Source organism: Heterodontus francisci, chromosome 2, assembly GCF_036365525.1.
Source record: "Heterodontus francisci isolate sHetFra1 chromosome 2, sHetFra1.hap1, whole genome shotgun sequence".
Taxonomy (NCBI): domain Eukaryota; kingdom Metazoa; phylum Chordata; class Chondrichthyes; order Heterodontiformes; family Heterodontidae; genus Heterodontus; species Heterodontus francisci.
Genome location: NC_090372.1, coordinates 59,564,676 through 59,578,124, shown reverse-complemented (window position 1 = coordinate 59,578,124; position 13,449 = coordinate 59,564,676). Strand labels below are relative to the sequence as shown.

General features: G+C 42.8%; 1 protein-coding gene across 2 annotated transcripts in view; it reads left to right on the top strand.

Annotated features, from left to right (window-relative positions):
- Positions 1 to 545: 545 nt before the first annotated feature.
- The window catches only part of LOC137384533 (lysophosphatidylcholine acyltransferase 1-like), a 294,731-nt gene continuing 281,827 nt past the window's right edge, over positions 546 to 13,449 (top strand). For both annotated transcript variants that reach the window (XM_068058678.1, XM_068058684.1), the window contains exon 1: positions 546 to 835. In XM_068058678.1, the coding sequence (XP_067914779.1) occupies positions 698 to 835 (138 nt within the window). In that variant the 5' untranslated portion in view covers positions 546 to 697. The remainder of the gene's footprint in view (positions 836 to 13,449) is intronic.

Below are 13,449 nucleotides of genomic sequence, written 5' to 3'. Positions count from 1 at the left end.
ACCCACGTGAAAAGGTTGGACAATCTTGTTCTAGATTCACCAACCAGAGAAAACATCCTATCCTCATCTACTCTGTCACACCCTGTAAGAATTTTGTAAGTTTCAATGAGATTACCTCTGATTCTTCCAAACTCTAGACAATACAGGCCCAGTTTCTGCAATCTCTCCTCACAAGATAATTCTGCCATCCCAGGGATTAGTCTGGCAAACTTCCATTGCATTCCTTCTCTGGCAAGTATAACCCTCCTTAGATAAGGAGACCAAAACTGTACACAATACTCCAGGTACAGTCTCACCAAGGTAGGTCAGTCTAATTTTAATTGGACCAGCAGAGGTGACTCTGGAGCTAACGAGGTCAGGAGAGGATCCCCCAATTACGTACATGTTTTCTGTATTTCTCTTTCTGTTTAACTTCATTCATGCATCCTCAGTTGGGAGCTCCACTCTCTTGCTTGCCCGGACCTGGGAAGTTGCTGTGGGTGTGATGCAGCGCGTGCTCCGGCTCTGACGTGGGTGCGCGCGCGCCGGCGAAGACGCCACTCGCCGCACTGGGCGCGTGCGCGCAGGGTCGCTGGAAGCGAGAAGAGGAGACGGGAGGGAGGGTGACAGTAACTGCGACACAGGCGGATTGGATCTGACCCGCGTACGGTGCCCTCTTCCATCCATTACCGAGTGGCGTGGCAGCTGTTGGCTGAAGATGAGGATGTCGAGGAGAGGGCACTGTTCAGCGGAAGCAGGCGGCGCTGGGGGTGATGAGGAGGAGCGGGCTCGCCTACCGCCGGTCAGGAATCCCTTTGTACATGACATCCGCTTCTCGGCGCTAGAGAAAGCCAAGGTAAGGGGAGCAGGGATGGAGCGGTGAGCGGGGCCGTGCGCTCTGCACCCTCTCTGGGTATCGCAGCCCTCACTGTTGCTGTGTGCAGCTCCCCGATGTACACTTTGTGCCGCTACTGTAGACACTGGCCTGAGGCTCTCCTGCTTTTCTCTTTTCCTCTTTAGTGTTAAATCGCAATTGAGGCCCTGGCAGTGACAGCGCGAGAACTGATGGGACAGATCTGCAAGTGATGGGGAAGCAATCTCTTATTCACGCGGTTAATTCAACCTCGCATTTCCGTTCCACAGTTGTTGCAAACGCAGTGGCTCAATCGCAGACACGGAAAGAGTTATATTTTTATTCAAACGTTTGTTTTATTGGATTTTTATTATGGTTTGGATCTGCGATTTCTGGCGTAAATTGCAATTCTTTTTTTTAAGTTTGCCCAAAGCTAAGGTAACGGGGTCGTGTAATAACTACTAAAATAAAAGCAAAATACTGCGGATGCTGGAAATCTGAAATAAAAACAAGAAATGCTGGAATCACTCAGCAGGTCTGGCAGCATCTGTGGAAAGAGAAGCAGAGTTAACGTTTCGGGTCAGTGACCCTTCTTCGAAACGTTAACTCTGCTTCTCTTTCCACAGATGCTGCCAGACCTGCTGAGTGATTCCAGCATTTCTTGTTTTTATTTCGTGTAATAACTAGACAGGATTAACTTATTACACTGTAAATGCCACGGACTTGCAAAGTCTGAGCAGAAATTCAAAAGCAGCTGCGGTACATCCGTTCACTGCCTTGTAGTGCTTCAGGCTTACTGCTTGTTTCCTTAAGGAAGCTCCCAGTTCTGAATACCGTCCCTCTGGGAAACCAATTCGCACAATGTTTAGCTTCCTGTTAACTTGTAGCACCAGATCACAGCGACGCCATTTGTGAACGGACACCACTAACTTTGAAAGTTTGACATTTTTAATTGTATTGAGTATTTGCAATTAAATGCACGGAGGGTTTCTAACTGATACTGCAATCGAGTGTAAATTATTTACCTTTTTGAGGTTCAGATACTCGGCGAGATTTGATTAGAATTATTTGTGGTACTGTTATTGTACTCATCAGTGGAATAATATCAGGTAGGGTAACAGTAGATTAAATTTCGTCGCCCCATATGTTGTCTTGTGTTGCAGAAAGCTAAGCTGGTAATGGACAGCGTCGTTAATCAGTCTTTACTGATCAGTTAAAGGTGTTTGTGCGGCACCTGGTTCGTATGAGTAATTGGAGAAACATTCTTGAGCAAAAGGTAAAATTCTCATGGAATATCATTTGAGTGCAAATACGTACCTGCTGATTCAACTGTGTGTTGGTTCTGTAGATTCTAGGGGGTTGCAACTTGTGCTTTAGCACAGACTTGCAGATGCTGATGACTCTTTGATATTTGCACCATGTGATAATGGGGAAAAATGAAGTGACATTGTATAAGTAAAAGAAAAAAGACTTGCACTTATATCGTGCCTTTTGTGATCACTGGAAGTCAGTGCTTTGCAGCCAGGGAAGTATTTTTTGAAGTGTAGTCACTGTTGTCATGCAGGAAACGCAGCAGCCATAAAGCACACAGCAAACTCTCACAAACAACAATGTGATAATGACTAAATATCTGTTTTTGTGATGTTGATTGATAAATATTGGCCAGGACACTGGGGATAACTCCCCTGTTCCTCGTCGCAATAGTGCCATGGGATCTTTAATGTCCACCCGAGCAAGCAGATGGGGCCTCGGTTTAACATCTCATCTGAAAAACGGCACCTCCGACAATGCAATGCTGTGTTGGAGTGTCAACCTTGATTTTTGTGCTGAAGCCCTGGATTGGGACTTGAACCAGGAAGCTTGTGACTCAGGCGAGAGTGCTACCAACTGAACCACAGCTGACACTAAAAGCAAAATACTGCAGATGCTGGAAATCTGAAATGAAAACAGAAAATGCTGGTAATACTCAGCAGGTCTGGCAGCATCTGTGGAGAGAAAAACAGGGTTAATGTTTCAAGGTTGATAACCTTTCAGAATTGTATAAGCATATGCCTGAGATTTTCTTTGTATAAACCAAATTGTTTGTGTAACCTCTTGTTAATGACATTTCTCTCCTGCTGCTTTTTGCATATGTGGACCTTGGAGTATTGACCTCCGTAGCAGATGATTGAAAAATTGAATCCCATCTTTAACTCTCATTCATTGTTTAAGATAAGCCATTTGTTAACTGGACCACTAGATAGAGCACGACACAGCAATTGAGTACTGTCAGGGAAGGAAAAAACGGATACAGAAAGTGTACATGCATGTGTATGCATGCTGTGAAACTCCACCCCTCCTCCCCCCCCCCCATCCCAAAAGGATAGAAAATATGAATGTTGAATTCTTTAAAAGTATAAATACTGTATTTCATAACGAGTTATATGCAGTTTTATACAGAAAAAGCATCAACCATCTGGACTACACAACTCATAACTTTCGTATCAAACTGTTGTGTTTTACATATGAAAATAAAGGTGAGAAAACACCACCCTGTTGCATCAAGCCTAACCAGTCAACAGGGTAACCCTGTAATAAAAACAGAAAATTCTGGAAATACTCAGCGGGTCTGGCAGTATCTACAGAGAGAGAAACAGTTAATGTTTCAGGTCTGTGACCCTTCATCTGAATTTAGAGCACTTAAAGATGTAACTTTTTAAGTGATCAGTGTAGCCTTGTGTACTATTCACCCACCCTTTAACTCTGTTCCCTCTTGGAAGATGGTAAAACAGTGTTTACCTATTTAGGGAAAAATGTGAGAAATTCCTGTTTGACTCTCAAGAAAATGACGCAAGTTCAGAGATCCCTATTGTCTGTTACTTGCCCTGATCACAGCTAGCTATCAACTTGACCCCTGTAACTGGAAATGTTAACTTTTCAAGAATTTCAGCAGTTCCACTGTAAAAGACTATTGTCTCCTTAGTGACCGTGTTTCTTGAGTTTGTGGAGGTTGATGACACTCTCTATTGTTAAATGCAGAAACACTTCTCTTATTAAAACATGTATTTTAACAGTGTTCTCTAGTATTAAAACAGGCATTTTAATACAGAAAATAAGAGTTATCACTTTTGTATATGGCCTTAAGGCAGATCCAAGATAAGGAAAGACCAAACTAACTTATCTTTGGGTTTGTAAGATCATTGACTAAACTGCAGTGCTTTGCTTAGATTTTCAAAATGGTGGATGTAGTCACCTAAAATAAGTGTGTCACAGTATTTGATATATGCTGTAACCAGTTATGACATTGAGACTCTTGAAGGTTTATGATGTGATCTTCCTGATCTTATTCATTTGCCAGTAGTCTTTTGCTGAATGTGTATTCAGGTATCACCAACTAGGTAGGCTGAAAAACATTTTGAAAGTTTTAAAATCTTTCGGCTAGTAAACTGAAAATCCTCTGGATATTTTGTATCAACATTGTATTTGCAGATTTGCAAAATATACAAGTGAATGGCAGATGAAATTTAATATGGCAAGTTCTGAATATAGAAAGGAAAAGAGGGAAACGCAGCTAATCCTTGTAGGTGGTCAAACAGCTAACGATAAAGTTGAAAGATGCTGGAGAGTCTCAGTAACTTGACACTCGGTGTGTCCATCCATTGCAGAACAACAATCAACAAAATTAATAGATTAATGAACTATATAGCCAAAACCATCGAATAAGTTATGGTCAAACTGTATCGTGCTCTGATCAGATAAACCCTGAGTACAGTGTCCAGTGTCATGGTCCTGTAGTTTTTATTCGGAATATGTGGTTTGCCTTTAAGGCTTGCAAGGGATCAGTATTGCTTTAAGAACTAGCAAGCCTCAGGAGTTATAGGAAGGTGCATTTTCGTTGCCTTAGAAACAGCCATTTGGAGACTGCAATTCAAAGGGTGCATTCTCGATACCATGGAAACAGCCACTGGGAGTGAGTCTCATGCGATACATTTGTTTCAATTCCATTTGAACTGGCTTTTAGTGAGACAGTTTGTGCTAATAGGACAGAAGACACAGACAGCTGTGATGAGCGCACCTGAAAAAGAGATGTCAACCATCTAAACTGAAGGAATAGGAATTTAGTCTGTTTAATTATTATCTCATTCTAAAACATTAAGCCAAGACAGAGATCTCTGGTAATTTAAATTGAAGAAAAGGAAGTTAGACTGTGACAATCTTTTATCCCTCAAAAACTCTAAAGTCAGATTGATTCTGTTGAAAGTGTTTGCAAGTTGTTAATTGTTGAAATTTGCTGGAGAAGGAAAGCAACATCCTGTGAGGATTTCGAGCAACATTGGACTGTAAATTTGCAAGGACTGTAATTTTTTCAGTTTTAAATGTCATTTACATCTTCATAGTGTTTAAGAATTTAGCTCTTCTAATTAAAGAGTTAATTTGTTAATTTGATGAAGACACCTGGTTTGGTTAGCCTCTTTCGGGAGTTAATAGATGGTACAATTTGGCTGGGTCTTTCTTTAATTTGGAAAGTTTTAAATGATATTAGCTGATCTGTGGAATGACGGGATTGAAATATCAGTGCATTGGTCTCACCACAATCAGAATTGTATATTTTGATTGGGGGCTTTGACAGGAGCGGTCGGTCGTAACACCAGTTACCGTTACTGTTGTTGGTTGACCCTCAGTTTGAGAACAGCGTCTACTTAGGGTTGTGAGTTTTTGCCATGGATCTTCATGTGACTGAGCAGGCTGTTTTTCGACCTGCAGATCTTTGGGCACATAGGATGTCCCACAAGGTAGTGGGATCCGGAGTGCAGGATTTGCTTCCTTTGTTTGCCTTCTCTGCTGTTGCTCTGCCTCATCATTAAGGCACTGGGACTCAAAGCTTGATGTAGCTAGATAGACCAGTTGTCACATTGAGTGGTTGGTAGCGTGCTCCTCCCAGTCATTAAAGTCAATGCAGCCACGCTTCAAGGAGAGCTTCAGAGTATCTTTGAAGTGTTTTCTTTGTCCTTCCTTGGAATGTTGGTCATGTGCGAACTGTAAGAACAGGACCAGGTGGTGGAGACGATTTTCAGTCATGCAGACACAGTGGCCAGTCTATCGGAGCTGATTTTTGTGGGAGTTTTGCCTGAATGCTTGTGGATCTGGCTTGAAGAAGGATATTAGCATTTTCCAATGGTCCTCCCATTGAATCCAGAGGATGTGGCGGAGGCATTTCTGATGGAATTTCTCTAGTGCTCCTATGGGTTACTGATCCAAAGTACAGATCTTGCTGCAGTACAGGAGCGGGGTGAGTATAGCTGTTCTGTACACCTAAGACTATTGTTGATTTACAGAGGTCTTTGTCAAACGCTTGCTGTCATAATTTGTAGAAGGCTGAACTGGTGCAGCTGATCTGGTGTTATGAAAGAAAGACTCGACAAGAAGGATGAACCATCCGTGGTTAAGGAAATTAAGGATATCAAATTTGAAATAAAAGGAGTACAATTCTGCAAAGATTGGTGTAGGCCAGGGATAGGGAAAAGTTTAGAAATCAGCAAAGGATGACTTAAAAGGAAGAAATTAGAATGTGCAAATAGACTAGCACCGCAGCCTCACAGCTCCAGGGACCCGGGTTCGATTCTGGGTGCTGCCTGTGCGGAGTTTGCAAGTTCTCCCTGTGTCTGCGTGGGTTTTCGCCGGGTGCTCTGGTTTCCTCGCGCATCCAAAGACTTGCAGGTGATGGGTAAATTGGCCTTTGTAAATTGCCCCTAGTGTAGGGAGGTGATAAGGGAATATGGGATTACTGTAGGGTTAGTATAAATGGGTGGTTGTTGATCGGCACAGACTCGGTGGGCCGAAGGGCCTGTTTCAGTGCTGTATCTCTAAAATAAAAATAAAAAAAAATAAAGAGCTTCTACAACTGTGTGAAAAGGAAGAGAGTAACTAAAGTAAACTTCGGTTTCTTAGAGGATGAGACTGACAAATTAATGATGAGAAACAAGAAAATGGCAGAGTTTGAACAAGTCTTCAAGGTAGAAGACACTACAAGCATCCCAATAATAGAAAATCAGGGGAAAAAAGCAAGGAGGAACTTAAAACAATTACTATCACTAGAGAAAACGTACTAGGCAAATTTATGGGATGAAAGGCTGACAAGTCCCCTGTTCCTGATGACTTGCATCCTAGGTTCTTAAAAGAACTGGCTACCGAGTTAGTGGATGTATTTGATGTAATCTTCCAAAATTCCCTAGAAAGGTCCCAGCGGATTGGAAAACCACACATGTAACATTTCTATTCAAGAAAGGAGGGAGAAGGAAAGTATGAAACTGCAGGCCAGTTAGCCTAATATCTGTCATTGGTAAAGTACTGGAATCCATCATTAAGGCCATAGTAGCAGGACACTTGAAAATCACCATACAATCAGGCAGAGTCAATGTGGTTTTTTGAAGGGGAAATAGTGTTTGACAAATTTATTCGAGTTCTTTGAGGATGTAACTAGCAGGGTGGATAAAGGGGAGCCAGTAGATGTCGTGTATTTGGATTTCCAAAAGGCATTCGATAAGGTGTCACATAAAAGGTTACTGCACAAAATAAGATCTCATGGTGTTTGGGGTAATATATTAGCATGGATAGAGGATTGGCTAACAGAAGAAAGTCAGGATAGATCATTTCAGGTTGGCAAACTGTAACTAGTGGGGTGCCACAGAGATTAGGGCTGGGGCCTCAACTATTTGCAATCTATATTAATGACTTGGATGAAGGTTGTTGTAGCCAAATTTGTGGACAGTACAAAGATAGTTAGGAAGGCAAGTTGTGAGGAGGACACAGAGTCTGCAAAGGGATGGAGATAGGTTGTGAGTTGGCAAAAAATTGGCAGATGGAGTATAATGTGGGAAAATGAGAGATTCACTTTGGTAGGAAGAATAGAAAAGCAAAATACTTAAATGGAGAGAGACTGCAGAATGCTGCGGTGCAGAGGGATCTGGGTGTCCTTGTATGTGAATCTCAAAAATTTAACATTCAGGTACAGCAAGTAATTGGGAAGGCAAATGGAATGTTGTACTTTTATTGCAAGGTGGATGGAGTATAGGTACAAAAACAAGAAATGCTGGATTCACTCAGCAGGTCTGGCAGCATCTGTGGAAAGAGAAGCAGAGTTAACGTTTCGGGTCAGCGACCCTTCTTCGGTATAGTTAGGTGTTAGGAGAATTGAAGGAAGGTGGGGATTGTAGGGGACATGGGATTAATGTAGGCTTAGTATAAATGGGTGGTTGATGGTCGGCACAGACTCGGGCCAGAGGGCCCGTTTCAGTGCTGTATGACTCTATGACTACTGTACAGGGTGTTGGTGAGACCACGTCTAGAATACTGTGTACAGTTTTGGTCTCATTTAAGGAGTGATACATTTGCATGGGAGGCAGTTCAGATAAGGTTCACTAGGTTGATTTCTGGGGTTGTCTTATGAGAAAAGGTTGGGTAGGTTGGGCCTATACTCATTGGTGTTTAGAAGAATGAGAAGTAATCTTACTGAAACATAAGATTCTGAGGGGACTTTACAGGGTACATGCTGAGAGGATGTTTCCCCTTGAGAAATCTAGAACTAGGGGACACAGTTTCAGAATAAGGGTTCTCCCATTTAAGGTGAAAATGAGGAATTCTTTTCTCGCAGAGGAATACAAGAACATCAGAAATAGGAGCAGGAGTAGACCATATGGCCCATCGAGCCTGCTCCGCCATTTAGTACGATCACGACTGATCTTGGGTTTCAGCTCTCTTTTCCTGCGCGCTCGCCATATCCCTTGATTTTCTCAGACACCAAAAATCTGTCTATCCCCGTCTTAAATATATTCAGCAATGGATTGTTAATCTTTGGAATTGTCCACCCCAGAGGGTAGTGGAGGCTTGGTCATTGAATATATTCAAGGCTGAGTTAGCTAGATTTTTGATCTACAAGCAAGTAAACGGTTATGGGGAACAGGCAGGAAAATTGAGTTGAGGCCATGATCAGATCAGCCATGATCTTATCGAATGGCGGAACAGGCTCGGGGCTGAATGCTTCTGTTTGTTATGGATCTCCTTGTCAATGGTAGCCTTTTGAGAGAGGTATCTGCCAAGGTATGAAGTGCTCAACATATTCCAGAGTGTTTCATGAACATATTGGAGGTGGAATATTTGGCTGACCAGCTGTGGGTTGATGCGAGTTTTGATTTGGCAACATTCAAGCACAGGCCGAGTTGCTTGTATACAGAATTGAAGAGATTGAGAGTGGCTTGCAAATCTGGTGCAGCGTGGGCAACAACACTGCAGTCATCCGCAAACTAGCTCGTGTACATCTACGGTGGTCAGTTTAGTTTTGACACGGAGACGACCGAGGTTAAAGAGAATTCCATCTAGATGGTATTTAATACTGATGCCAGAGGACAGTTGATCTTTGAAGTGAATAGCTGCCGTCAATAAAATGTGAACAGCATGGGGTCTATCACACATCCTTGCTTGACTTCAGTCTGGATTTTGAAGGTGTCTGTTTCAGATCTCCCACTCAAGACAATCGCAGTCATGTCATCATGAAGCAGTTTCAGGATTGTGATAAAGTTTCTTGGACATCCAAATGGTTGGAGCACAATCCACAGAGCTTTGCAATTTACTGAGCCAAAAGGTTTGGTCAGCTTGTTACAATTGAGGCGGGAGAAGTGCACTGCTTATTCTAGTTACACTTCTCCATGGGTTACAACACATATTTAAATTTTTCCCCACTTAGTGATATGGTCAATCGTGGACTCTTTTTTTAACCCAGAATAAAATGCACCAATTGGTTTTCTTCAATCAACAACAGTTATATCAGTTTAGTATAAAACAAGTCTTAACCAGTAATGAAATAAAGCATAAACACACCGATTTGAAATACTAAAGTTCCCTTTTTACCTTAGCCCCCTCATGCTCACGCACGCACACATACACCAGTTAACCAGAAAAATAAAGGGGGTTTTTGTTTTTAGAACTCTATTACAGACAAAAAATACTTTTGGGCTGAATACTTGCTTGTTCTTGAAGGAACAGCAGATGAGATATGTTGTGTTGCAAAATTGGCATACAGTCTGGCCTCCAAGTACACACAGATGGGTCACTGGGATCTTTTAGAACAGTTCCTTTCAGGCGGCGTTGAGAATGAACTTAGCAGGCTTTTCTTCAAAGACAGGAGACTAGATGAGTTGACAGTGGACTTCTCGGGGTGCTTTAGAGAGGCGCTGGAAAGCTGAGCTGGGTTGTGGTCTTCTTCCTTGCGAATTCTCTTCTCTCCGTGGAAGTGTTCTCCCTTTTTATACAGTTCAACCCCAACTCAACAATTCAAAAGCGAAACAGTCAACAGGAGATCAACTTTTTGACCGCTATCAACCTTGACCTGTCACTTCTTTGAAAACAATATAGAGGATTGGATCAGGGGAAAAAAAGAAGGCTTCTGGAAGATTTAGAGTGCTGAAAACAGCAGAGGCACTAGAGGAATATAGAAAGTGCAGAGGGGTGCTTAAAAAAAAGTAATTAGAGTGAAGAGGGAACATGAAAAAACACTGGCGGGCAAGATAAAGGAAAATCCTAAGGCGTTTTATAAATATATTAAGGGCAAGAGGAGAACCAGGGAAAGAGTAGGGCCCATTAGGGGCCAAAGTGGCAATCTGTGTGTGGAGCCAGAGGACATAGGTGAGGTTTTAAATGATTACTTTTCATCTGTGTTCACTATGGAGAAGGACGATGTAGGTATAGAGATCAGGGAGGGGGATTGTGATATACTTGAACATATTAGCATTGAAAAGGATGAAGTATTAGCTGTTTAAGTGGGCTTAAAAGTGGATAAATCCCCAGGCCCAGACGAGATGTATCCCAGACTGTTATGTGAGGCAAGGGAGGGATTGAAGGGGCTCTGACGCAAATTTTCAAATCCCCTATGGCCATAGGAGAGGTGCCAGAGGACTGGAGGACAGCGAATGTGGCACCATTATTCAAGAAGTGTAGCAGGGATAAACCAGGTAATTGCAGGCTGGTGAGTCTAACATCAGAGGTTGGGAAGCTATTGGAAAAAAATTCTGAGGGACAGGATTAATCTCCACTAGGAGAGGCAGGGATTAATCAAGGATAGTCAGCATAGCTTTGCCAGGGGGAGATCATGCCTAACAAACTTGAGTGAATTTTTCGAGGAGGTGACCAGAAGTGTAGATGAGGGTAAGGCAGTTGATGTCGTCTGCATGGACGTCAATAATACTTTTGATAAGGTCCCGCATGGGAGATTGGTTGAGAAGGTAAGAGCCCATTGGGTCCAGGGCAATTTGGCAAATTGGATCCAAAATTGGCTTAGTGGCAGGAGGCAGAGGGTGATGGTCGAGAGTTGTTTTTGCGACTGGAAGCCTGTGACCAGTGGTGTATCACAGGGATCGGTGCTGGGACCCTTGCTGTTTTTAGTGTACGTTAATGATTTAGACATGAATATAGGAGGTATGATAAGTAAGTTCGTAGATGACATGAAAATTGGTGGTGGTGTAAATAGTGAGGAGGAAAGCTTTAGATTACAGGTCAATATAGATGGGCTGGTAAGATGAGCGGAGCAGTGGCAAATGGAATTTAATCCTGAGAAGTGTGAGGTGATGCATTTTGGGAGGACTAACAAGGCAAGGAAATATACGATGGATGGTTGGACCCTAGGAAGTACAGAGAGTCAGAGGGACCTTGGTGTACTTGTCCATAGATCACTGAAGGCAGCAGCACAGGTAGATAAGGTGGTTAGGAAGGCAGATGGGATACTTACCTTTATCAGCTGAGGCATGGAATATAAGAGCAGGGAGGTTATGATGGAGCTGTTTAAAATGCAAGTTGGGCCACAGCTGGAGTACTGTGTACAGTTTTGGGCACCGTACCATAGGAAAGGTGTGATTGTACTGGAGAGGGTACAGAGGAGATTCACCAGGATGTTGCCTGGGCTGGAGCATTTCAGCTATGAAGAGAGACTGAAAAGGCTAGGGTTGTTTTCCTTAGAGCAGAGAAGGCTGACGGAGGACATGATTGAGGTATACAAAATTATGAGGGGCAGAGATAGGGTAGATAGGAAGAAACTTTTTCCCTTAGCGGAGGGGCAATAAGCAGGGGGCATAGATTTAAGGTAAGGGGCAGGAGGTTTAGGGGGGATTTGAAGACCTTTTTTTCACTCAAAGGGTGGTTGGAATCTGGAATGCACTGCCTGAAGAGGTGGTAGAGGCAGGAACCCTCACAACATTTAAGAAGTATTTAGATGAGCACTTGAAACACCATAGCATACAAGGCTATGGGCCAAGTGCTGGAAAATGGGATTAGAATAGTTAGGTGCTTGATGGCCAGCACAGACACAATGAGCCAAAGGGCCTGTTTTTGCGCTGTATCACTATATGACTTTAACTTCTCCAGGTGTCCAAAGTTCTCTGGCAGCATCACAGATGCTGCCAGACCTGCTGAGTGAATCCAGCATTTCTTGTTTTTGTTTCAGATTTCCAGCATCCGCAGTATTTTGCTTTTAGTCCAAAGTTCTCTGTTGTTTATTGAGCTGGAAGTCAAATGGTTTCCTGGAAAGGCTTGTTTTCCTCAAGACCTCTCCGTGCTCCTTTTTAAAAAAAAAAAAATTTCCAGTGACTCTTTTTCAAAGTCAAGTGGCCTTTACATGACCCCCTTTGAAAATCCCAAAGTTTAACATTTCTTCAATATTTCAGAAATGTATTTAACAATACACGGAGGCACTTTCATAACAAGGCCAATAAATGCAATGAACAGTTTCTGATGATCTCAACATTTTTCTTAGGTTTGACTGGCAACAAAGACCATGTCAGAGGTTCCTCTGGAAGGCCTAAAAACAGCACCGTGTCTCTGGCAGGAGTTCCTCCAGCCACAGAAATTAGGTGATTCAGGAGAATGCGTGTCAGGATTTTCCCTGTTGCAGACAAGAGGGAAATACCTCGATTGTTTTCACAGCAAGATTTATCTCCTTTCTTGAATTTAGGCACATTTCTTGCATTCCTGAAGTTGGGAGGCTTGTTGCAACAAGATAGCTTGTTGCAGCTTTCCCATTGATGGTGGTTCACCCACGGAGTCTACTACAGGGCACTGGGGATAGCCTGGAGGGTATCAGCTGTTACTGTGGATTCACGGTTGAGGAGTTGTTCAAAATGTTCTTTCCAGCATTTACGGATGGTATTGTCATCTTTAAGAATAGGAACGCCATCCTGTGAATGAAGGGAATTTTGCCCACTTGATTTCAGTGTTCAGATGGCCCTGGTGGCTTCAAAAAAGATTTACATGCCATGATGATTAGCATTATGTTGGATCTCTCGGGCTTTCTCTTCCCGCTACACATCCCTTATCTGCAGAATTTGTCTTGGGCGTCAGCCTTGAGCTGCTGGTATGCTGTCTTCTTGAGTTGTGACTTTGTGGGGGTTCTGCGAAGCAATGAAGGCTGCTCTAATATCAAATAAAAACAAAAAATGCTGGAAATACTCAGCAGGTCTGGCAGCACCTGTGGAGAGAGAGAAGCTGAGTTAACGTTTCAGGTCAGTGACCTTTCAGCAGATTCTGATGAAAGGTCACTGACCTGAAACGTTAACTCTGCTTCTCTCTCCACAGCTGCTGCCAGACCTGTGTATTTC